The sequence below is a fragment of the Bubalus kerabau genome, chromosome 5 (genome assembly GCF_029407905.1).
Source record: "Bubalus kerabau isolate K-KA32 ecotype Philippines breed swamp buffalo chromosome 5, PCC_UOA_SB_1v2, whole genome shotgun sequence".
In the NCBI taxonomy this organism is placed as follows: Eukaryota; Metazoa; Chordata; class Mammalia; order Artiodactyla; family Bovidae; genus Bubalus; species Bubalus kerabau.
The window spans coordinates 113,123,811-113,148,273 of NC_073628.1; the positions used below are offsets into that span (position 1 = coordinate 113,123,811).

At 46.1% G+C, this 24,463-nt stretch overlaps 1 protein-coding gene across 1 annotated transcript in view; it reads right to left on the reverse strand.

Annotated features, from left to right (window-relative positions):
- Positions 1-329: 329 nt before the first annotated feature.
- Positions 330-24,463, reverse strand: part of LOC129653251 (astrotactin-1-like) — a 54,928-nt gene continuing 30,794 nt past the window's right edge. The window contains exons 2-8 of the mRNA XM_055582745.1: positions 21,276-21,669; positions 19,145-19,291; positions 17,812-17,919; positions 13,058-13,207; positions 11,552-11,719; positions 934-1,018; positions 330-730 (exon numbers count right to left, since the gene is read on the reverse strand). Of these exons, the coding sequence (XP_055438720.1) occupies positions 652-730; positions 934-1,018; positions 11,552-11,719; positions 13,058-13,207; positions 17,812-17,919; positions 19,145-19,291; positions 21,276-21,669 (1,131 nt within the window). The 3' untranslated portion in view covers positions 330-651. The remainder of the gene's footprint in view (positions 731-933; positions 1,019-11,551; positions 11,720-13,057; positions 13,208-17,811; positions 17,920-19,144; positions 19,292-21,275; positions 21,670-24,463) is intronic.

Here is a 24,463-nt window from a genome sequence, read left to right on the forward strand (position 1 = left end):
ATGGTGGTTTCTTTTCTCCACCCTGTCAGGCTGCAAATACATTTCAACTCTGCAGTCCAAGCAATCACTCCAAGAGGGCTTTTGCCCTGATTTCCAGTTTCCCCTGCCCCACTGACTGCTATTATTAGCATTATTGACCCTTGTCTCCCCACACTCTCCTACTGAACACAATCAAGGCAGAAAATGGGTTCTCAGCACCCCAAATAAAGTATAAAAAGATAAAAAAAGCAACAGAAGATAGACAGCGGTGATAGTGGCCCAATACTATGAGTGCACTTAATGTCATTGAATTGTACACTTAAGAATGGGGAAAATAATCATTTCTATGTTATGTATATTTTATCACCATGAAAAATTTAAAAAAGTAAAATAGATTTAAAAACAAAGCAATGGACATGGTAACTATTAATATTTTACCCCAGTTGTCTGTGCTCGGGGGAAAGCAAAGGTCTCACAGAGAGATGGTAATTGGGGATCAGACAAAACTCCTTTATCTCAATCCTGCATTCCCCGAGTCTTTGCGTCTCGCCCGCTCTGACAGTGCTGGTGAACACAAGCCTCTACTCGTGTCAGTCTCACAAAGCTCGTGAAGCTCTGGGGGAGCTGTGCTAGAGTCTGTGTGTCTTCACGTGTCTCCAACAAAATCATCAGCTAAGTCCTGTCTGTGGAATCCTCATGGTTGACGGTGGTAAGAAAAAGAAGCCTGATTCCCAGATCCCAGCTGAAGGCTCTGAACTCAGAAGCGGAGAGAAAGAAGAGAAGGACGTCACTGGGATGGTGTAAATATGGGTGCACAGTGACAGGTCACCCGTTTGATGTTCAGAATAGAACCACCCTTTAGCTCTGTCCCTCTAGACCAATTGCTCCGCGTCCTGTCTGCCTGAGGGAGTGGTAATATCCAGGACCCGGCTAATTCGCCATCCCCTCACTTACCCCTGGTTGGTTCCCCATTCATTCCGAATGCAAAGATGCTTGTGTACTGGATCCTTCATGTACCCTTCGTAGCAGAGGCATTCCCCTTAGAAGCAGGGTGAGGAAGAAGGAAAAGAAACACAAAGAAATTGATTGACATGTCTGTGCTGGAGAAACTGTAATGATCAGATCAAACTCTAACAGTGGCAGGGATGAGGCCATAAATCCCATTATGCCATACATTCCCATGTCCACTGCCCATGTGAGGGAACACAGCACCAATCGTCCATTTTCACTACATGATGACTTTCACTAGGGGAGGAAACTAACATTTACACAGCACCTGTTACATGGGCTCCGCAGACACAAAACCCAAGAAGGACTGAGCAAGGGACTTTTTCATCTTTATTTTCTCAGTGGCCAAATACTGCAAGGTACGTATTAGATGATAAGTACATGTTTAAAGACCACATAAGTGAGTTATTTTATCAAATATTTCTAAGAAACTTGAAAAGTATGTATTATTAGCAATGTTATGCTGATAATGGAAACTGAGGCTCAGAAAAATTAAGGGATCTGGAGAAAGCTTTTAAATGGCAGAGTTAGCATTTGAACCTATGTCGGTCTGACTACAGACCTTTTTCCCCAACCAGGCTGTATAGCTAGCCCAAGAACGACTGTTGTATTTAGAGGAGGCCACTTATAGCTATTATGATTTTATAAGAACTCTGGGTTTTTAAATGAAAATAGCTATAATTTTTTTTTAATTTCTGGCTACACCCCGAGGCATGTGAGACCCTAGTTCCCCAACCAGGGATCTAGCTCATATCCCCTGCATTGGAAGGCAGCATCTTAACCACTGGACATCCAGGGAAGTCCAAGGCTAATTATCTTTGTGCTGATAAACAGAAGGATCACCTATGTTTGTTTATGGTATCACTATATTTCATTACCATTCGTTACCCCGATAGGGTACCAAGAGGTCCACAGCCTCTCTGGCTGCTAACTGCTGCTGCCAACTCGCTTTCAGTCGTGTCTGACTCTGTGCGACCCCATAGATGGCAGCCCACCAGTCTGCCCTGTCCCTGGGATTCTCCAGGCAAGAACACTGGAGTGGGTTGCCATTTCCTTCTCCAGTGCATAAAAGTGAAAAGTGAAAGTGAAGTCGCTCAGTCGTGTCCGACTCCTAGCGACCCCATGGACTGGAGCCTACCAGGCTCCTCCGTCCATGGGATTTGCTAGGCAAGAGTACTGGAGTGGGGTGCCATTGCCTTCTCTGGAGTCGTATGCAAAACTGTAGTGTGTTTATGTGTGTCTTTCCTCAGCAGCCTTCCATAACATTCATCAGATGTACCAGCCAATCCAAGACCCCCCAAAAGATCAAGAATCATTGCTCTACTTAGAATGACTTTGAAGAAAGTTGTAACTGTTTCCTCCTGTTAACAATCCCTTGGGTGATGCTGTGCATCCCTAAACTGCTGAGACCAGTTCCACTACAGCAGCAGCACTGAGTCTTTCACAGGCTGCTTCTTTAACTTGCAGGTAGTGAAAGAACAGGGTGTGACTCCCTAACACTTGGAAATTGCTATAAAGGCACCAGGCCCTACAGAGACAAGGGGTAAGGTTTCTTTATCTCCTTGGGAAGAGATGCTCTAAAAGGACAGAGATGGAATAATAGCTTTGAGAGCTATTTCCTCTTTTCAAAGATAAAAAACAATAAAAATGGAGTGAAGGGGCCTTACAGTTATGAGGGCAGGGATTGTGTAGGCTCTGAGCAAGAAGTTTTTGTTAAACTCTAAGCACAGACATTCTTGCCAAAACTGCCCTATAAGCTACTGCCCATCAGAGTCTCACAACCAGATAACACTCTTCGTCCTCTCCCGCACCGACTCAGTCAAGGTTCTCAGGAGTGGAGTGAAAATGAATCACTTCCTTTGTGAGGGATACAAAGGGAGCGTTAGAGCAATGCTTTGTCTCCTGGATGACAAATTTAGGCTTCCACGCGGGCCAGATTCACAACAGGCTCCAATTTACTGGCTTCAGAGGTGCTGAGCTGAATCTAGGAATGGTCACGAAGCTGGGAGTCAAACATAAGAAAGCACAGCTGATGATAAGGCTTCTGGTGAAGGCTGTTTCACTGATAGAAGGAAAGAAAATGGACAAGGACCAGAGGAGGGCAAGAAGGGAAATACCAGGAGCTGGGCTTCTTACCGTATCAATTCCAAAGAAAGCATGGACTCTAGACTAAAAGTTACACAAGGGGAGGAATAAGCTGGTTTTTCCTCTTTTTGAATAGACCTTGTATAAATACTGTGTAATGGACAGTAATAAATTAATTAAAGTATGCCCTAAATTTATAGATACCACTACCTCTCCCCAAGATGCCAATATCAAGCCAATTAACGGGTCAAGTGTCCAGATATGATTCTCCCTTAAGCAGATCATCTTTTAATTTCCTTGTGGACATTTAGGCATGGATATGATATTACAAAACAGGAAGTAATCTCAAGAGGTTGTCAAACCCATCACTCTGACTCTTAGAAAGTTCTTGGCTGGATGCCTTGCCTAGAATTAAAGACTGACAAAAAAGTGAATCCTTCCTCCACACTTGAGATCTAGTTACCACAAAATGTGTAGAAATAAATGCAGTAACAACCCAGAGTTCGAGCAGAGCTTGATTTTCCTAATGATGGCAATACCTACCATTTGTAGAGCACATTTACCTTCCTCAAATTGCCTTCATAGTCATTATCCCCTTATGAGGTTTCCATCATTCATTACAATGTGGGGACACTATTGACAACAAAAGCTTTTCTCCATACAATGGTAAATGCAGCCCCAAGTCAGAGCAACACAGAGATGTTTCAAACATATCAGGTTAGAGCTTGAGGATTTCCAAAATTTGCCTCTTAAATCATCCTCATTTCTGGGACTCACCAAACTTTTCTCTTCTGTATTCCTCTTCAAAACCAGTTTGGCCATCTACATTGAAAGGAGTTCAGACTTGATGAGGAAAGTTGCTATGGCAACCAACTGCTAAATCTTGACTTTAAGAGGGGTTTCGTGCAAGCACAGGCTCTGACTGTTAGCTGTGAATTTTAAAGACCCCACAAGGGTGTTGGATGCCCTCCTAAGCTCGAAGTGTTACAGTGTCTGCATCTGCTGTGACAGATGGCAGGGAACACATGACGTGCCGACTCTGTGGTGGTGTTCATAGGAATCCAATGCAGAGACGTGTCTCGGCCACGGAGAAGTGCCCAACCGCGATGAAGTGTGCCCTGCAGGAGGCACTCAAAGGCAGCCACATTGCCAGAGAGCACAACCCCACCCAAGAGATGATCCATGTAGGGCCTGGAGATGCTTACACTTGATCTGCGCTTGACACCCTGAAGGCAGACACCTCGAGGTACCTTCCGTGATGTGCAGTGCCTTCAGTCATTTCCCACTCATTCCACAGACAGATGGAGGCACAAACCTCTTTGAAGGGTTAAAGGAAGACCTTGAAGCCAGAGCTCCTCAGACATGACTGGGCTGAACACAAGTTCTTCATGAAGTAAATACAGAGATCAATGCCAAAAAGCCCTGATCATCTCCAACCTTCAGGTAGCTGCTGACTTTTATTTAAATGAATTGGGTATGCTTCATCCAAAAACAGAAATCTTTGCAAGACATCTGGGAGGGAATAACATCTAATTGCCTGGTCTCCTCTTCTGGGCAGACATCAGGCTCAGAATCAAATAGCCACAGGTGACTCTGGGAGGACAGACAGAGGGAAATAAGCCAAAAGTACACCCTGAAGCAAGGTGCTTTAACTGAGCCACAAAAGGAGTTTGGGGTGAGTGGGCAATCCAGTGGGCAGGAACAAAATGGGAGCTGTGGTACCCCGCCAAACTGGGTTCTGAAAACTAGGGAAGACTAGAGAAAGAGAGAGAGGAAGGTCTTTGTTCAGAGCGAGGAAAGGGGAGGAGGGCTAGAGTGAGTCTGGGAACTAGTCAATGCCCCTCACCAGATTTTACACACTTCTTCCAGGATGGGACTGGCCTACACAAAGATCTGGGACAGAAGGAATTTCAGTGACCATCTTGGATGGTGATTAAAACTTGATTTAGCTTGGAAGCCCATCCTCCTTGCAGACTCATAAAAGCTACATATCCTGAAAAGGGCAATGAAGGTCTGTGGCCAGAAATGATGGGGGCTGTGAAATCCAGCAGGTGTGTGAAGCCTCCACAGCTGCCCATATGGCAGAACAAAGGCCAGGAATGGAGCAGAGAGAGAGTGAAGTTGCTGAAGCTAGTCAGCCTGTATTGCCATCAGAAAACCAATCAACCAAAATATAGCTGCCACAAAAACCCTTAGAAAGTACAGAAAAAGTCAATGCCTGGCTGGATCCAGGCAGGACACAATTTCAGTAGTTTGCTGTTAGCCCCACGTGACCAGAGACACACCCAGGGTCACCAACCTGGCAGGATCTGGGAGAGAAAGTCAGCATGTGGTTGCCAGAGGGCTCCCAGGCTAGGAGCTTTAGGTACGTAATGTCCCGCCCAAATAGCACAGTGGGAGAACGGCAAGGGGAGGCTGGAATGGAACATGGATCTCAAGTTCCTTCTAGCTCTAGGCCTTCTGCAGATTCCTGACCCATCTCTAGGTCTGTGTAGCCACCCTCCATAAACCATGCCAGGGCGACATACAGAGGGTATAACAATGTTTATTTTTCCTCTGTCCTTTTTCTCCTTCCCCGGTGTGTTATTTTTCTATAGCCACCATAAAAAAATTATCACAAACTTAGTGGTTTAAAACAAGAGAAATTTACTACCTTGCAGATCTGCAGGTCAGAAATCTGATGTGAGTCTCACTGGGCTAAAAACAAGGTGTCCATGGGGCCATGTTCCTTTCTAGAGGCTTGAGGGGAGAATCATTTTCCTTGCCTTTTCCACCTTCTACAGGATGCCTGCATTCACTGGCTCCTCAGCCTTCAAATCCAGCAATGGTTGGTGGAGTCCTTTTCATGTGGCATCACTCTGGCCTCTTCTCCCTCCCTCTTCCACTGTTAAGCATTCTTGTGATTTCATTGGGCCTACTTGATTAATTCAGGATACTCCCCTTATTTTAAGATCAGATGTACAGCAACCTTAATTTCATCTGCAACTTGCATTCATTTTTGCCAGGTAACATAACATTTTAACAGGTTCTTCAGATTAGGAAGTGAACATATTTTGGGCCCATTACAACACCTGACTTCCCTGGTGGCTCAGACGGTAAAGCGTCTGTCTACAATGTGGGAGACCCAGATTTGATCCCTGGATCAGGAAGATTCCCTGGAGAAGGAAATGGCAACCCACTCCAGTACTATTGCCTGGAAAATCCCATGGATGGAGGAGCTTGGTAGGCTACAGTCCATGGGATCTCAAAGAGCTGGACACGATGAGCAACTTCACTTCACTTCACAACGCCTGAACCCTGAAGAATTGATGCTTTCAAATTGTGGTGCTGGAGAAGACTCTTTCTTGAGAGTCCTGTGGACAATAGGGAGATCAAACCAGTCAATCCTGAGGGAAATCAACCCTGAATATTCATTGGAAAGACTGATGTTGAAGCTGAGGCTCCAATACTTTGTCCACCTGATGCAAAGAGCTGACTCATTGGAAAAGACCCTGATGCTGGGAAAGACTGAGGGTAGGAGGAGAAGGGGTCAACAGAGGATGAGATGGCTGGATGGCATCACTGACTCGATGGACATGAGTTTGAGCAAGCTCCAGGAGATAGTGAAGGACAGGGAGGCCTGGCGTGCAGCAGTCCATGGGGTCACAAAGAGTTGGACACGACTGAGTGACTAAACAGTCTACAACACCTACTCCACCTGGTACTCCAAACTTCTGTGCGGGTGATGAGTAAACACACACTTAAGTTTGGAACACGCTGGAAGGGTGCCTAAGGAGAGCTTCAGGCTCTGGGGGAGGGGGTGCTCCTTTGCAGTGACTGAGCACCAGTGCTTGCGTGTGTGTTTGTGTGTGTGAAAACATATACATGTGCACTTGCACAGTTCTACCCATCCACATGGGCAGAGCCCTCAGCATGGCTGAGAAAGCACATGTCCCAACACTATGGCATTTCCAAGTGAGTTAGCTGGAGGACTGCAAAAATATCGTGAGCTTGACTTGCAGCCAATTCCCACACTCAGCTCCTTGGAGAAAGGCTCTAGGATAGAGTGTGGGAGGCGATAAAGTTTCTTGCTGATGAGTGTGTGGGATGACCACATCATCCCCTGCTCAGACAGAAGCAGGGCGGGAAGGGGGAGGGTTTGCAACCCCAGCATTGATGGAAATGGAAGTCTCTGCAGCCATCATTTCCCAGCGGCTACCCTGAATGAAGATATCGCACCTTAGTTCTGTTGGGGGTTCTTGTTTTAACCTCCATCCCTGGCTTTCCAGTTGGAATTTCATTAATTGCCACAAATACTGGGAAGCCACTGGCAGGGGAGGGGCTTCCCAAAGGCATTTGCAAGTGAATATTAGCAATGAGACATCAGGAGGGGCTGAAGAGGTGATGGGAGCTTCGCTGTGGACAAGTAGCTTCTTCAGCTTCCAGCTTGGGAAACAGGGATGTCCAGCAATGGTGACTGGTGAATAGTGTTACAGCGACAGGTGTGTTGGCCTTGACCTTTACAACCCCACTTCTGCTCCGATTTCATGGTGGATAGAACACCAACTCTGCCTGCGGTAGCCATGGGACTTCAGGCAAGGCATGTACTTCTTAGGGAATTTGAGCACTGACCTAAAGTAAGGAGGGGTTTATCTCTAAGACCGACCAAGCTTAAAACATCAATCCCTCTTTCCACGTGTTATTCAAAGAGCTTCCTGTTCTTTAAAACCTCAGGTGAAGCTTCCAAGACCCTCTGGAGGTCACGCTTCTCTCAGAAGTGACTTTAACAAGTGAGATTGGCCAGGGCCTCCTCATGCAGGTCAGAGTGGGCCAGAGACTACTCAGTTGCCTGAAGAGGCCCTACCACTGAAATAAGCCTGCTTTTCTCTCCTGAGCACGCTGGCTTTTGGGCATGGTGCACAGCCCATCTGTCTGGTTTGGTGTTTGCCTGACAGCGTGGGAGGAGCAGCAAGTAAGCACAGTCTTAGACATCAGATGTTTAAAATGCTGTGCTTTCTCCTCCATATGGGGGCCTAGAATCTCTGCGATGGGCCCACGTAACAACAACTTTTAGACCTAACAAGGTGAACTTTTGATGCTGCGGTTACCTGTTATTCCCCCAGAGAGCTGAAACGATGGATTATAACAGAAGTAAGAGCCAAGTCTCTTGGAGGCAACTTCTACCGATATCCTTACAGCCTGGCATCTGACTGAGATGCATCTGTATGTGTGTGTTTATGTGTGTGTGTGTGTGTGTGTGTCTGTATGTGCGTGTGTATAGGAGGAGGAAGAAGAGGGGGTGGTACATGAGGTACAGAGAGCTGGAGGAGCCGGCTCTAGACTCCAACAATGTTTCACTTGGGGGTCTTAGATGTCAGTACATCCCCTTCCCTGGTTCTAAGGTATCTTACCATGCCTCTGGTAAGGAGAAAGGGAAAGATATAAGCATCTGAATGCAGAGTTCCAAAGAATAGCAAGGAGAGATAAGAAAGCTTTCCTAAATGATCAATGCAAAGAAACAAAGGAAAACTATAGAATGGGAAAGACTAGAGATCTCTTCAGGAGAACTAGAGGTACCAAGGGAAAATTTCATGCAAAGATGGGCTCAATAAAGGACAGAACTAGTATGGACCTAACAGAGGCAGAAGATATTAAGAAGAGATGACAAGAATACACAGAAAAACCATACAAAAAATATCTTAATGACCCGGATAACCACAATGGTGTGATCACTCACCTAGAACCAGACATCCTGGAGCGCAAAATCAAGTGGGCCTTAGGAAGCATCACTATGAACAAAGCTAGTGGTGGTGATGGAATTCTAGTTGAGCTATTTCAAATCCTAAAAGATGATGCTGTGAAAGTGTTGCACTCAATATGCCAGCAAATTTGGAAAACTCAGCAGTAGCCACAGGACTGGAAAAGGTCAGTTTCCATTCCAATCCCAAAGAAAGGCAATGCCAAAGAATGTTCAAACTACCACACAATTGTACTCATCTCACATGCTAGTAAAGTAATGCTCAAAATTCTCCAAGCAAGGCTTCAACAGTATGTGAACTAAGAACTTCCAGATGTTCAAGCTGGATTTAGAAAATGCAGAGGAACCAGAGATCAAATTGCCAACATGCATTGGAAAAGAAAGGGAATTCCAGAAAAAACATCTACTTCTGCTTCATTGACTATGCTGAAGCCTTTGACTGTGTGGGTCATAACAAACTGGAAAATTCTTAAAGAGATGGGAATACCAGACCACCTTACCTGCCTCCTAAAAAATCTGTATGCAGGTCAAGAGTAACAGTTAGAACCAGACATGGAACAACAGACTGGTTCCAAATTGGGAAAGGAGTATATCAAGGTTGCATATTGTCACTCTGCTTGCTGTTGCTGCTACTGCTAAGTTGCTTCAGTTGTGTCTGACTCTGTGCGACTCCATAGACGGCAGCCCACCAGGCTCCCCCGTCCCTGGGATTCTCCAGGCAAGAACACTGGAGTGGGTTGCCATTTCCTTCTCCAATGCATGAAAGTGAAAAGTGAAAGTGAAGTCGCTCAGTCGTGTCCGACCCTCAGCGACCCCATGACCTGTAGCCTTCCAGGCTCCTCCATCCATGGGATTTTCCAGGCAAGAGTAATGGAGTGGGGTGCCATTGCCTTCTCCGTTTCACTCTGCTTATTTAACTTCTATGTAGAGTACATCATGAAAAATGCTGGGCTGGGTGAAGCACAAGCTGGAATCAAGATTGCTGGGAGAAATATCAATAACCTCAGATATGAAGATGATACCACCCTTAAGGCAGAAAGCCTGGCTTAAAACTCAACATTCAAAAAATGAAGATCATGGCATCCGGTCCCATCCTTTCATGGCAAAGAGATGGGAAACAATGGAAACAGTGACAGACTTTATTTTCTTGGGCTCCAAAATCACTGCAGATGGTGACTGCAGCCATTAAATTAAAAGATGCTTGCTACTTGGAAGAAAAGCTATGACCAACCTAGACAGCATATTAAAAAGCAGAGACATTACTTTGCCAACAAAGGTCCATCTAGTCAAAGCCAAGGTTTTTCCAGTAGTCATATATGGATGTGAGAGTTGGACTATAAAGAAAGTTCAGTGCTGAAGAATTGATGCTTTTGAACTGTGGTGTTGGAGAAGACTCTTGAAAGTCCCTTGGACTGCACAGAGATCAAACCAGTCAATCATAAAGGAAATCAGTCCTGAATATTCATGGGGGGACTGATGCTGAAGCTGAAACTCCAATACTTTAGCCACCTGATGTGAAGAACTGACTCATTGGAAAAGACCCTGATGCTGGGAAAGATTGAAGGCAGGAGGAAAAGGGGATGACAGGGAATGAGAAGATTGGATGGCATTACAGACTCAATGGATATGAGTTTGAGCAAGCTCCGGGAGTTGGTGATGGACAGGGAGGCCTGGCATGCTGCAGTCCATTGGGTTGCAGAGCATTGGACACAAGCAACTGAACTGAACTGAACTGAACCATGCCTCTGAGAAGGAGCTATCTGTGTACTGAATCTACTGGAACTAGGTCTTTATAAAGAATATCATAGATGAAGTCCTTCTACAACAAAAGTGCAAAGCGACCTGGGATGAAGGCTCCATATTCCTGGTATCTTGGAGCTCAAGAAGCACTGTGAACACCCCAACGCATACTGTGTCTGAATTCAAACCCTCTCTCAGAGCAGTCCCAGCCCCACTGGATAATATAATAGCCTGAAAGATGCCTATACCCTTTGGCCCAGTAATCTCTCTTCTAAGATTTATTTGAAGAACATGACTTCAAATGTGCCCTACATTTATGTGGAAAGATATTCATTTTAATAGTATTTGTAAAAATTAAAAATTTAATGCATCCTAAATGTCAAATAATACAGGACTATTTAAATGAGCTATGATACAGACATACAATAGAATACCAAATGGTCATTAGAAATTACATTATTGAGGATTATTTAGTGTTTCTAGAAAATTCCCATGATAGAATGTGTGAAAAAAATCAAGAAAACTCTACAGGACTTAGTGTGCTTACAAACTTCTAAGAATCAGTCACTGTAAAAGATCAGAGGGGAGGACATTAAAATTTTTAAATGATTTCTCCAGGAGATAGAATTATAGATGAGAATCATTTCCTTCTATACGCTTTTCTAAATTCTCCAAATTTTCTGCAATAAACATGTATAACGATTTCAGACCCCATAGCTGATATCCCCTGACTGCAGGGAAATGGGCTATGGAGGTCATTCTGAGATATGTGTGGGACTTGTGGCTATAGTCAGGATGTTTCCAAGGCTTCTGCCAGAAGATGACCCACATTTCAAGCCAGCACACTCAGGGGCCCAACCTGAGCTGCCAGTCTGCACAGTCTGCACAGCCTTGGCTCCCAATGATAATGGGTCAATCAGGAGGGGTGGCCTGGATTTTGAGGGAGTGCTTGCAAGAGGCATGAACTCTGACAGTTACCCACTGCCCGATGCTCCCGCCTACCAGTTTCGGGGTCGCACTGGTGTTCACAGGGGTCCAGAAGCCGCCGGGCACAGAGGTCCATGGCCCAGGGCCCACTGGAGTTCTGCTGAGAGAAGAGAACCACTTGGGCAGGGTTCAGCCAGTCACTGGCATCCAACTGGCTCCCCTCCAGCAAGATGAAGCGGCTCCCTGCAGGGGGAGAGAAAGGAGATGTGCTTGTGTGTGCACATAACACCACCACCCACCCTCGACACACATACACATGCATCACGGAAGACAGAATCAGGGATGCTCTGCAGATTAGCCCCAACCCAAGGTCATTACCTCTACTAATCCTGGCCCACAGTGAGTCACAGAGCGAGGAGTCAGCAGACAGACGCTCAGCCACCTCTTGGACCTCCTGCCACATCATCCCTTGCTGACTCGCCCCATCCCATCTCTACTAGGGTGGTCCCAAGGGATAGAGGGACAGAGCAGCTCTGTGATGGCTGTGGCATGGCTCCATCAGACCCAGCCACAGGCGCTGGCACTCATCCAAGGAACAGGGACCTGCTGCCTGTCTTCAGTTGCCATGAAATAGCAGGCTCTCTAACCCCCTGGACAGTCCCCACCTGTTTTCAGCCTTAACAGCAACTGAGAGAACAGACATTAACAAGTCAATTAGGTGCTCTGGGCTTTACTAATTCGGGGACTCTCCAAACCTATATTATTCCTTCATTATATTGGGGTTCCCCTGGGTGAAAGTAAATTATTGCTTCAGCTTGCTAGGCTCATAGCAAGTTACTGCAATTAGGAATTTCTCACCAGGCATACCAATTGGAAACATGACTGATATTTCAACACTTGACTGTTTCACTTAGCTTTTCCCCATTCAAAGGCTAAGAGAATCTTGGTGGCTATGTATCTATAGCCAGTAAGCTCTGTATTTATCCACCAAGTGAAGTGAAGTCGCTCAGTTGTGTCTGACTCTTTTTGATCCCATGGACTGTAGCCTACCAGGTTCCTCTGTCCATAGAATTTTCCAGGTGAGAGTAGTGGAGTGGTTTGTCATTTTCTTCTCCAGGGTATCTTCCCAACCCAGGGATTGAACCCAGGTCTCCTGCATTGTAGGCAGATGCTTTACCATCTGAGACAGGTGCTTATTGAAAAACAAACAGAAATGGGCACAGAGAGGAGAGAGTGATCTGCTCATTTTTTTTTTTTAACCTGTTTTCTGATTCCATCAGAAATGGACATGAACTTGGGCAAACTCCAGGAGATGGTGATGGACAGGGAGGCCTGGCGTGCTGCAGTCCATGAGGTCACAAAGAGTTGGACACAACTGGGCGACTGAACAACACAACAATCTGATTTCATAGGTGGACAATCTAATTTTGTCCTCTGTCTTTCTTATCTGGGTATATTTTTTTTCTCACTAATAGTAATAGGTCACAGTGGACCCTGGCTTGTCTGTATCTTTCCTGCCCATCCTGAAGCCTTCCTCTCTGGGTGGGGGCAGAGGAATGGCATCTTCAGAGGTGGGCTTACCATCAGCGATGAGGTGCTCGGGGACGTGCAGGGTGATTCTGACCACAAGGGGGCAGCTGACATGGGAGGAGCACACAAGGCCGATCACGCAGCTGGTGATGCTGATCAATGTCAAGGTGGTCTTGTTCACAGGACTTCGGGGAGAGGCCACTGAAAACAAGACAAGAGCAAAGCATTTGGTGGTAAGAATCTTGGCAGTGAAGGGCCTTTTGCTGCCCGACCTGGCAAATAGGGGAGGGAGCGTGAAAACACAGCACAGGTGGGAGATGTGTCTAGTCCATGAGCTTCAGAAAACACCATGGCATCGCCTGGAGTCAGAGGGGACTGGGCCACAGGTGATCATCAGTGTGAACAGCGGTCAGTTGCATGCAACTTCCTGTGCATGCCTCCTGAGCCAGGTTCACAAGGGAAATCATAAAGGAGGGCACTGCCGCCCTCTACTCGGCTGGCTGGTGGGGCTCTAACCTCTTGCTCAAGGGCGGTGGGAAGACTCTCACCCAGCGTTGGAAGTCCCTGCACTTTCCATGGTTTTCCACAGAGGGTGCTCTCACAAACCAGCTCCTCCACTCCTGGAGCTCAAACCACCTCCCACCCCTAGACAGGCATCCTAGGGCCTGGAAGGAGGAAAGCAAGGAAAGCTGGCTCTTGTCACACCTGAAGGCTCTCCCTAGTCCTGCAGTCCTTGAGGTATGGTTATAAACAGAAGCTTAGAGATAAAATAAGAAAGCTGAGGGATAAGAAATATGTCCAGGTAGGTAGGGACAGGGCTCAGAAGGGAGGTTTTGGGGGTGTGTTTTCTGTTTGGGAGTTAACAAGAGGGACCTTTCATAGATGTGGGAACTTAAGAAAGCAAGGCAAGCTTCCAATAAAATGTGTGGATCCTATGGAATTATCTTATAGTCTGTGTAAGTATTTATTACTGATAGCAATAAAAGGCATCTATTTTGGCCGGCAATGTGCTCAGTGTTTTTACATACATGATGTTAAACATTTGCTTCCTGACGATATGTCTATGAGCCTGAACAGAAACTGCCCACTTTACAGATAAGGGAAATAAGGCTCAAAGGGACCAACCTAACAGTGACAGTTAACACTCATGCAGTGTGATTATGTGTCAGGCACCAGTGCCCAGGGTCTTCCATAGTTCACATCATTTAACAGTGATGCAGCCTAATGAGGCAGCGCCCACAGAAGTACTGCACAGAGAGGCCACAGGGCAAGTCTAGAGTCAAGCAGCTACTCAGGAGGGGAGCCAGAATCAACACACAGGTCCAGCAAGGCTACGACCCCCAGACAATTCACTATTCACTCGCTGGGCCCAGTGAGGTCTTTGGAACCACTGTTCTCAGGAACACAGGGAAAGATTTGGTCTATGGATGCACACATCTTTGATGGGAGCAGGTTCCCTGAGTGGGTGTGTTGGCAGAAGCCGGGAAGGAGAGATTCCAGAATCACAGGTGGCCTCTGGATCCCCTGTCCCTTGTTATCTGGAGATATTCTATTCATGTGAGTATCCTTCAACATGGAGCCTGTTTCCCACACTTACACACTCTACCTTCAGCCCACACCAGGTCCGAGCAGCAGATAGATACGCTACCAGAATGGCCCTCAGGCACTCAAATGCAATGCCCAGAACTGGGCTCTCCACCTTCCCTCCAGTCCTGCTCTCCTGCCCAGTTCCACTGCCCAATGAATGGCACTGCCGTCTCCTTGGTTTCCAAGTTCAAACACCCCACCATGTCTAACTTTTCCTTCTCTCATAAGCCACGTCCTCCCGCCACCAGTGTCATGAGATCTTTTTCATTCTGTGTCTGAAATTTCTCTTACTCCACCCTCTGCCTCCCTACCCGTGCGCATCATCTCACCCGCAGACTATGGCCAGAGCCTTCCACCCAGAATCCCTGGTCAACACCCCACCCCTCCCCTACTCTCATCTAGCCTCCACACTGCCCTGGAGGGATGGTTCACGAAGCTGAGCAGACCAGGGACTTGGCTCTTTAAAAACCTTCCATGATTCCAACCGATGTGTCAGGTCCAAGTCCTTCAGTGGAGGCAGTGGACTTTCTCCTGATCTTCCAGCCTTGTCTCTGAAGCAAACCACAGGCTTGCCCTGGAAGCTTGATTCTAGTAAAGCATTCACTGCGCTCTGACTATTATAGTTTATGTCCCTGTGACTCTGCACATATTATTTCCTCCTCCACAGAATGCCATTTTGTCACCTTGTCAGCCTATTCTTCAGGTCTCAGCTCAAACAATATCTCCCTGTAAACACTTCCCTGAAGCCTTCAAGAAGAGATTCTCACCCATTCCTTGCTCTCCCTCCAGCCCTCCTCACACAGTGCTGTAACTGTTCACAGGCGCTTGCCGCTGCTCTCCTGTGTCAGCAACGACTTGCTACCCAGCCTCTTGGCTCTCTGGTCCTTCTGCAGCATCAACCCATCACCCAGCATCTCTACCGGACTTCACAATTTCCAGGGGTTTCCTCTGACCTACAGTGGTGGTGGCTGTTTAGTTGCTAAGTCGTGTCCGACTCTTACCACCCCATGGACAGTAGCCTGCCAGGCTCCTCTGTCCATGGTATTCTGCAGGCAAGAATACTGGAGGGGATTGCCATCTCCTTCTCCAGAGTATCTCCCCAACCCAGAAATCGAACTCGGGTCTCCTGAATTGTAGGCAGATTCTTTACCAACTGAGCTACAAGGCTTAAATGCATTTGACCGACGGAACCAAGTGCAAACCCAGTAAATGGTTTGCATGGTCCTCTGGCAGCTAGCCTGTTACCCACCCACATCCCTCATCTCCTGGTGTGCCTGTTTATGCCATACTGAACTCCTTTTCCTTGCTTGAAAATGCCATGTTCTTTGGTGCTTTCAAGGCTTTGTATTGCTCTTTTCCTCTACTGAAATGCCCTTCCCCTAGATTTTTCTCTTTCAAGAAATTCTATACATTGTATACAAACCAAGGCTAATTATTTTCTCCTTTTTTTGTCTCCTTTTGCTGCCAGGTAGAATTAACTGTTCTCTCTTCTGAGTACTCATTTTACTTTATTTATATTATTAAATTAAGCCTTATCACTGTGCCATGTTTTCATGTTTCTACTACCGATCACAAAGCCTGACCCATGGCGTGTGGGTTATAAAATTTCCTGCTGGCCTGATTGATGTATCCAGTTCAATTCAACAAACACTGGCGAGCATCTACTACAGGCAAAATCCCTCACTAGGCACTTTGGAAAAATAAATTAGACATGCCCATCCATAAGAAGCTTACAGTCTAGTTAATCGCAACAAACAGTTGATTCACTAGGAGAGCTTGGTATTTTAAAAGGAATAGTTTTATGCTGCAAAGAAACTCATTCTAATTCATTACTATAGATTTTCCTAGGCAGGGTTTTATTAAAGCAGAAACCTACCCTGCTTTGCTGTGGCCTAGGATTGATGAGCCTAGGTCAACTCTCTGCTGTATAGAAATATGTAATGAGGGTCAAAGGTCTATATTCTCACCTCAGGGATACTGGGACATCAGAGATTAGGTGGCCCAGAGCCCCACTGATCTCTTGAGGAAAGTGGTGGGAAGAACTTTTGTACTGATAGCAGCAGAGCCTGCAGAAACCAGAAGTAAGGAATTCACAGAGCTTCTTTCAATCTCTGGGAAGAATTTCTCAGTATGTCACGAACTTGAGTGGAGGTGGGAGAGAGCCAAAAGATAGGTGTCTACTGGGGGGCATTGGTTGATTAATGGTTGGGGGAAAGGTTACTGACTATAACACAAGGTGAGGTCAAATACCCTCCAATACATCTCGAGGGCCCCCTGTCTAAAATTACTTAAGATGAAATGCTGTAGAAACCCCAAGTTTCCACTGTGAAGAGTTCTAACAGCAACACAGTAGAGATCTCATAATGCCTTGTCAGTCACCGAAAGAGTACATTTTAATATAACTTAGCCCTGTGCATGAGGTATTGCTCACCCATTTAACATGGAAACGGAGGCTCAGAGAAGTTGTTGTCCTTATCTAATATCACACAGCAAGTAAATGGTGAAGCTGATTGGTGCCTGAACACAGACCTCCCTCAGCAATGATGACGGTGAGACCTCAAGGTCAAAGGCAGTGGCAGCCACAGCTGCGACAGCCACACCTGAAACCACTGAACATCAGGGTGGGGAGGCGTGGGCTGTGCTGCATGGTGGACAACTCTATCGATGCTGAGGAGAATGAACGAACCAAGCCAGGTCCTGCCAGAAGGGAGGGGACTTGGACAGTGGGGGTCCTGTGATTCTGCTGGGTGGATGATGAAAGGCCAAAAACCATTCCACATGTTTTTTCAGGCCCCATGGTTCCTCAACTATCCCACCCCCTAAGCCCTGTCTGTCTCACTCAATCTCAGGATGGCTGGGTAAGCATGGGTACATATGTTGTCTATTTTTCACATAACACACTTTATCAACTTTATTTCTTGTGTCTAAACAGCAAACTATGACTCCTGAGGCTTCCAGAAGGAATTGAGAGTCTTCTGACCAAGAAACAGCCTTTCAAACAACCTGGAAACCTGTTTGAGAGTGCCATTATCTGGGAGAGATGATTCTCTGAAGTCTTCCACTCTGGATCTTCCTTCCTCCTTAGGAGGAAATGCCAATCTTCCTGCAGAAACTGGCTTTAGTCGCCAGAGCCCCCACCTAGACCCAGCACCTCTGCAGCTCCTCGCCTCCTCTCTCCACTGCCCCTCTCTCCCCACTTTCCCCTCCAGCCTTCCTACCTCTACTGCGCCTTCTGCTCCGTGAGGGGTCGGTGTAAAAGGTCAGTTGGGGGTCATTTTCTGCCTCTGTGCTAGAATCCCCTTCAGGGTTCAGGAAGGCGGAACCAGCTGTAGTAAACAGACAAGAGCAAAGAAACAGTGTCTTCAGTTTTGTCTTCATGACACCAAATCACTGGGCAAGCTCAAGGGAAAAACGAGAGCAGGGTGACTGACAGTCTGGGAGGACTAGCCACGGAAACTAGAGCTTCCAGATACACAGATGTATTGGAGAAGTGGATCTTTATGTGACGGCCATCACTGGAGCCCTATCTCCACCCAGCCCATCCTCCTACCGAGGAGGGCCACCTGCCAGAGAAGGACCGTGTGGATGGCAGGTGGACAAGGGGAAAAGGGAAACTGTCTTCATTACACGTCATGATTCTGGTGGATAGAGACTGGAATCATGTCTTAAGGGGCACATGTCTGTATGTCTTAATATCTATATTTTTTCTGGTTCTAGGTTTAATATATATTCAATGTGGAAAAGAGAGAAAAAAGTCAAAAGATCCCAAAACGCATAAAAGGAACAACCTTGATGTCCTCTAAATCGGAGAAAGACTCTGTGAACATTTGATGAATGCACCGTCTTTTTCCTGATACAGAAGCAGATAAAGGTTTTTTTAAAATTCCCCTTAAAAATGGCATTCTGCTGTACCTTCTATTTTATAACATCATTTTCCCCCATTGAATAGATGGTGGGCTACTTTCCATATTAACAGATATAGATCTACAGTATCATCTTAAGTCACTGGACGGGAGACAGATGTACAGGCAGTTAAGCAATTCTCCACTGATGGACACTTAAGCTATTTCCAATTTTTCGCTCTTTTAAACAATGTTGTGATGAACAGTCTTTTACACACATCTTTGCACACTTGTCCAGTTATTTACTAAGGATAAATTCTCACCAGTGAAATTACTTGGTCAAAAGAATTGTATGTATTTACATTTTTGGTAAGTAGCACTCAACAGGCCTGCAGAAATACTGCTCAGGGACTTCCCTAGTGGTCCAGTAGTTAAGAATCCACCTTGAAGTGCTGGGGAGTGTGGGTTTGGTCCCTGGTTAGGGAGTGGGGCCCCACAAACCATGGGGAGACTATGTGCCATCAGTGAGGATCCCTCATGTTGCATCTGGGACCTGACACAGCCAAATAAATATTAAAAAAAAAAAAAGACATACTGCTCAAATACAGTCATCCTAGCCATGCCTGAGAGGGGGTCAAGGATATTAGTGGCCCTGCCTCCCCTGATATTAAGGAAGCCACCTTTAAGCCCTCATATAAGACATGGATACCTCTTGCTTTGTTATTGATCCTCTTTCTCTGGCTACTCGAGGTGTGAGAGAGCAGAGTGGCCTGCTGGTGGTTGGAATCCACGGGGCTGGTGGCGATGATATTATCTTTATACTTGTTCATCAGTGACAGCTTGGCATTGTCGCTTCCTGTATAAGGAAAGGTCAAGGCAGAAACTTGAAGAGAAAAAGTGCAAAGAAAGTGAGAGCAAGGAAATCTGCATGAACCAGGTAGATAGGGTTTCACAGAAATTGAAATGGGAAAGCTTTAAAGTGAGAGACTGGAAGAGATTAAAATACTTCTCTTTGATTTCTAGGGGATGACAGAGTTATAAAAGAAGGCGTGAAGAAAGGAAATCCAATTCAACCACTTCTGTATTGCCAGGGTCACCATGTGTGGCCGTTTGGTGAGAGAGAGACTGCAGATTTCTTTCCTTTGGTAAGAACAAGGTTTGACAAAAATTTGAATTTCAGTGCATTCAGACAGAACTTGCCCCCTCTCTGTCATCCCAGTCTGCACCATTCCCTATTGTCTGACAGCTGGCTCTCTCGCATATTCGTGCGATCTGCCTGTTCCCCGAGTCTCTAGTCATATGGCTACTCGGTGGGCTTAGCACTATGGCAGGTGCTTTGAAAAATAAGAGGTATTAAAGATATGTCCCCCTACTCTCCAGGAATTTCTGACTTTAAATCTTATTAAGTCATTCCTAGTCTTAGGGAATCTTCTCTAGATAAGCAGAATGGAAACCTCCATGATGCAATTTCACTCTTTTCAAGCCCCAATGAAAGTCCATACACTGTAAGCAAGATTCATTTCAAAAAATGTCTTCTCCAAAGATAATTGGGCAGTTCCTTGAAGGATCATTGCCTTGGGATTTTATCAACAGATAGTTGTTATTTATAGAAGTATGAGAGAGAGAGGCTATAAATGTAAAGTACAGTCTTTTCCTCTCTGCATTTTATCGACCTTGGTCTTGCTCAGCCACATTAGGTCCAAGACTGTTCTATACTCAGTGTTTCACAGATATACAAAGTGTCTAAGGTCAAACGGTTTGCTTGCATTTCTCAATTTTCTTTGAAGAAGTACATCTCTTGTAAAGACCACAGAGGTTATAGGCAAGGCAGAACAACTTTCCCAGGCCAAAGTCTCAGGAGTCATAGAAAAGAACAGATACCTCTGTCCCCTCCATGTCAATGGAAAATTAAATTGCCCACGCAAACATACTACATGCAAAAATGTCATACACATCTTTCATGCTATCTCTTATTTCCCTGAAGATTGCTCATTGCATATGAAAAAGCTTCTAACCCACTCTTCTGTTGGATATAAAAGTACCTCTGCTTCCCAACCTAGATGTCCATCAACAGATGAGTGGATAAAGAAGATGTGGTACATATGAACAAAGGAATATTACTCAGCCATAAAAAGAACAAATTTGAGTCAGTTCTAGTGAGGTGAATGAACCTGAATACAGAGTGAAGTAAGTCAGAAAGAGAAAAACAAACATCATATACTAATGCACATATATGGAATCTAGAAAACTGGTACTGATGAACCTATTTGCAGGGACGTAATGGAGACACAGATATAGAGAACAAACTTGTGGACACAGTAGGGGAAGGAGAGAGTGGGATGAATGGAGAAAGTAGCATTGTCATATATGTACTACCATGTGTGAAACAGATAGCTGGTGAGAAGTTGTTATATAACACAGGGAGAGCCTGGTGCTCTTTAACTACCTGGAGGGATGGGATGGGGGCAGGGGAGGGAGGCGCAAGAGGGAGGCAATAAAGGTGTAATTATGGCTGATTTGTCTTGTTACATGGAAGAAACCAATACAACATTGTAAAGCAATTCTCTTTCGATTAAAAAATAAATTAAAAAAATTTTTTTCAAAGTATCTCTGTTTTCAGTGCCAAGTGGAAATGGAGAGGGATCCAATTTATCCTTGTTCTGATTTTCTATATTAGAAGACAGCTCCCATCATCGCAAGAGAAAGCTTATTCTTCTTGCCCACTTGGGAAAGGGCCCTGGCTCATCTCAATATGTATGTATGACAATCAACCATGAAATTAGAGAACAGCTGTTCCCTAGCGCCCCCTAAAGCCACGAGATGAGAACGGAGTCACCCACCTGGCGTGAGGTCCATCCCTGCCTTCTCGTTACAGCCCTGCAGGGAGTCAAGGGTGCGGGTGACCTGGCTGGCAAAGTCCTCCCCTCCGTTCATGCACTCCCGCTGCAGGTGGTGGCGCAGGTCGGTGATGTCGTACTCGTAGCCGTCCAGGATAGGCGTCTCCCGGATGCTCAGGGTGCCGCTAGAGTTGTGGCCCTGCACACGGGCGTTGCGCAGACTCTCCCGCCCGTGCCCGCCAATGAGCACGGAAGGAATGTAGTGAATCTCGTTGGCCGCCTCGGCGCTGGCACTCTTCTGGGGTTGGGGGACCCGGCGGCGCTTGCACCAGCGCCGGCGAGTGTACAGGATCATCACCAGGCATAAGATAGACAGCAGCAGTGCGATCATGCCACCCTGGGAAGGAGGAGGGCAGATGGACAGGGAAAACAGGTGAGCTCCTCCCACCAAGAGGCGTCGACCCCTCCCATTGTCACCATCCATCACTCACCCATTTATTTATTCATTCATTCACTGAGGTGCAGTAAGTACTTATAGCAAGCTTCACTCAGCAGCACAGGGCCAAGTCTGCTGTGATCAGCGTTCAAGGTGAAAGAAAAATGGAACTGGGGTAATCACACATCATTTCAAGTGATCCACAGTTGCTTCTGGCTTAGCAAACAATTTAAAGAAGAAAGAAGTCTTTGTGATTGTGTGTATGTGTCTGTGTATGTGATTTCAGCTGCTGAAATAAGGGAGAAGCTTTGTTAAGGTAGATCTGCTGCATGTAAAGCTGGTTTCAGGCCAGTTTTTGGCAGTGGAATGGCAACTAGTTTCTTCCTCTTTCACATCTTAAAATCAATCATGTACAGATTCTAATTTTGGCTCCACCAATGGTCAACAACTCCTATAAATCTGAAACCTCAGATTCCTCATCTGTATAGTGGAGAAGGTACCATTTACCCTCGCAGGGTGGTTTAAGGAATGTTAGGTAACTATGCAGAGTATCTAATGGAGTGTACCACAGGGCATCAAGGATGTCAGCCCAACCTTAAATGTCTCCCAAGTGCCCAAGCAGGAGAAAACCAGCGACCTAACCAAAGAGAAGTTTACATCCATCAGAAACTCACAACCAAGTGTGCAGAGAAATCTCATCATTCGAACGTGACTTTGGGGGTTACTGCTGCTTTAGGAGACAGCTTTCTCCCGCTCCACAGTCTTGAGTAATGTTTCATCCTTGCTCTCGCTCAAGAGAAGGGACTGAGACCCACCTTCTGGAGTCAGACGGGCAGAGGAATTTCCTTCTGAACCTTCTGGTGCCCCAAGGCCATCGTCTGAGGCCATCACTTAAAAACCTGAACACCACTCAGTTTTCTGTCAGAGATGAGGATGTAGTTTTTGGTGAGACTGAACATCTCTCGCCTTGACATGCACCCGGGGCAGGATTTGGAGGGAAGCTCGCAAGCCCATCACTGCACAGCACTCAGTGGGCATAAATCTTCCCGTGCACAATCTGTATTCACTCCCTTTATTTTGGTCAATATCCCTCCGAACCTATTTCATTTGGTGGGGGTGTGCCAAATGGTTCTGCTCTCAACCTTGGGCTTCAATCACTGCCACCCCATCATATAGGCTAGAGATGAAAACCCTCTATTAATTCCCAGGGACCCACCTACACAAGGCTGGGTCAAGACGATTCCCTCAAATGTATTAGAGGGGGCATTTTCCAGTCTCATAATAATTATGTCTTGGATTTATAAAGTTCCTCTCCCTGTAAATATTCCCATTTATCCTCCCTCTCCCCCCACCATTACCGTGAGCAAAGGAGCATGTGTACACACGCATACACACACACATACACGATGTTGCTTTCACACAGGCAGCTCAGAGGAGCTGACGAGAAGCATCCATCAGCTCCCAAATGACAGGTCATGTCAGGTGGGTTTTAGGGGACCATACACTGGCCTCCAGGTTTTCACATTTTCCTTTTATCTGCATAACCCTTTCTCCTGGTGCGATCTCTCAAGCGAACACAGAGAAAGCAGGAATATGAAGCTGCTCAGGTTACAGTGGGCTTCCCTTATAGCTCAGTCGGTAAAGAATCCACCTGCAATGAAGGAGACCCCGATTCAATTCCTGGGTCGGGAAGATCCAGTGGAGAAGGGATAGGCTACCCATTCCGGTATTCTTGGTTTTCCTTGTGGCTCAGCTGGTAAAGAATACACCTGCAATGCAGGAGACCTAGGTTCGATCCCTGGGTTGGGAAGATCCCCTGGGGAAGGGAAAGGCTACCCACTCCAGTATTCTGGCCTGGAGAATTCCATGGACTACATAGTCCATGGGGTCGCAGAGCTGGACATGACTGAGTGACTTTCACTTTCAGATTACTGTGGGAGTCCAGAGCCACACATACTAGGTCCAGGCTAAGCACCGAACCTGGTCCCTCCTGGCAGCCCTGCAGACGTGTGCACAGAGCCCCTGGGGCACCTCACTGGGTGTCCTCAGTGGAAGGAAGTTCTGCATCTATCTGCTGAGAATGAGTGTTTGAGTCCAATCCAATGGTTTTTCGGCAGACCCTTTATCTCAGAGTCAGACCCACTATCCTTTCCTTCACCCCACACTGAAACTGCAACAATAGGTAATTAAGCCACATAGAAGGAATAACTACCTGAGCAAGAGAAGTTGTCAGACACTGAATTAAGTTAGCAAAAGCTTGAGGTAATTTTATTCCCTAAAGAGCTGTAAGGGGAGCATAAACATCAGTCTCCCAGGAATGGTCGAAGCACCATCTAATGCCCGCAGTGAGGTCTTCAGGCGCCCCTTCCTCTCTGATTCTCCTTTCAGGTGCTCACAATGGGGCTGTGATAAGATTCAGGACAAAGCTTCATGCTCCATATTATGCAGGAATAAAGCAAGTTCAGTGGTCTGTTATGGGGCTTTACTATGTAAAAGACATTTGCCCCCAGTGCTCTACACTTTAAAGGTAGGGTCAACAATTTCCCCATTTTACATTTGAAAAGGTTTGAGCACAGAGGCTGAATAACTTGCCCAAGGTCACAGAGCAAATGAATTATAGGACTGGAATAGAACCAAAACAACTCCCACTCCAGAGCCTACCTGCTTTACCATGAAGCTGCAGTCAACTCTGAGTGAGCTCTGCTCACTAGAGACATACACAGCCTGGCATCTATCTCATGAATTGTAAGAGGAC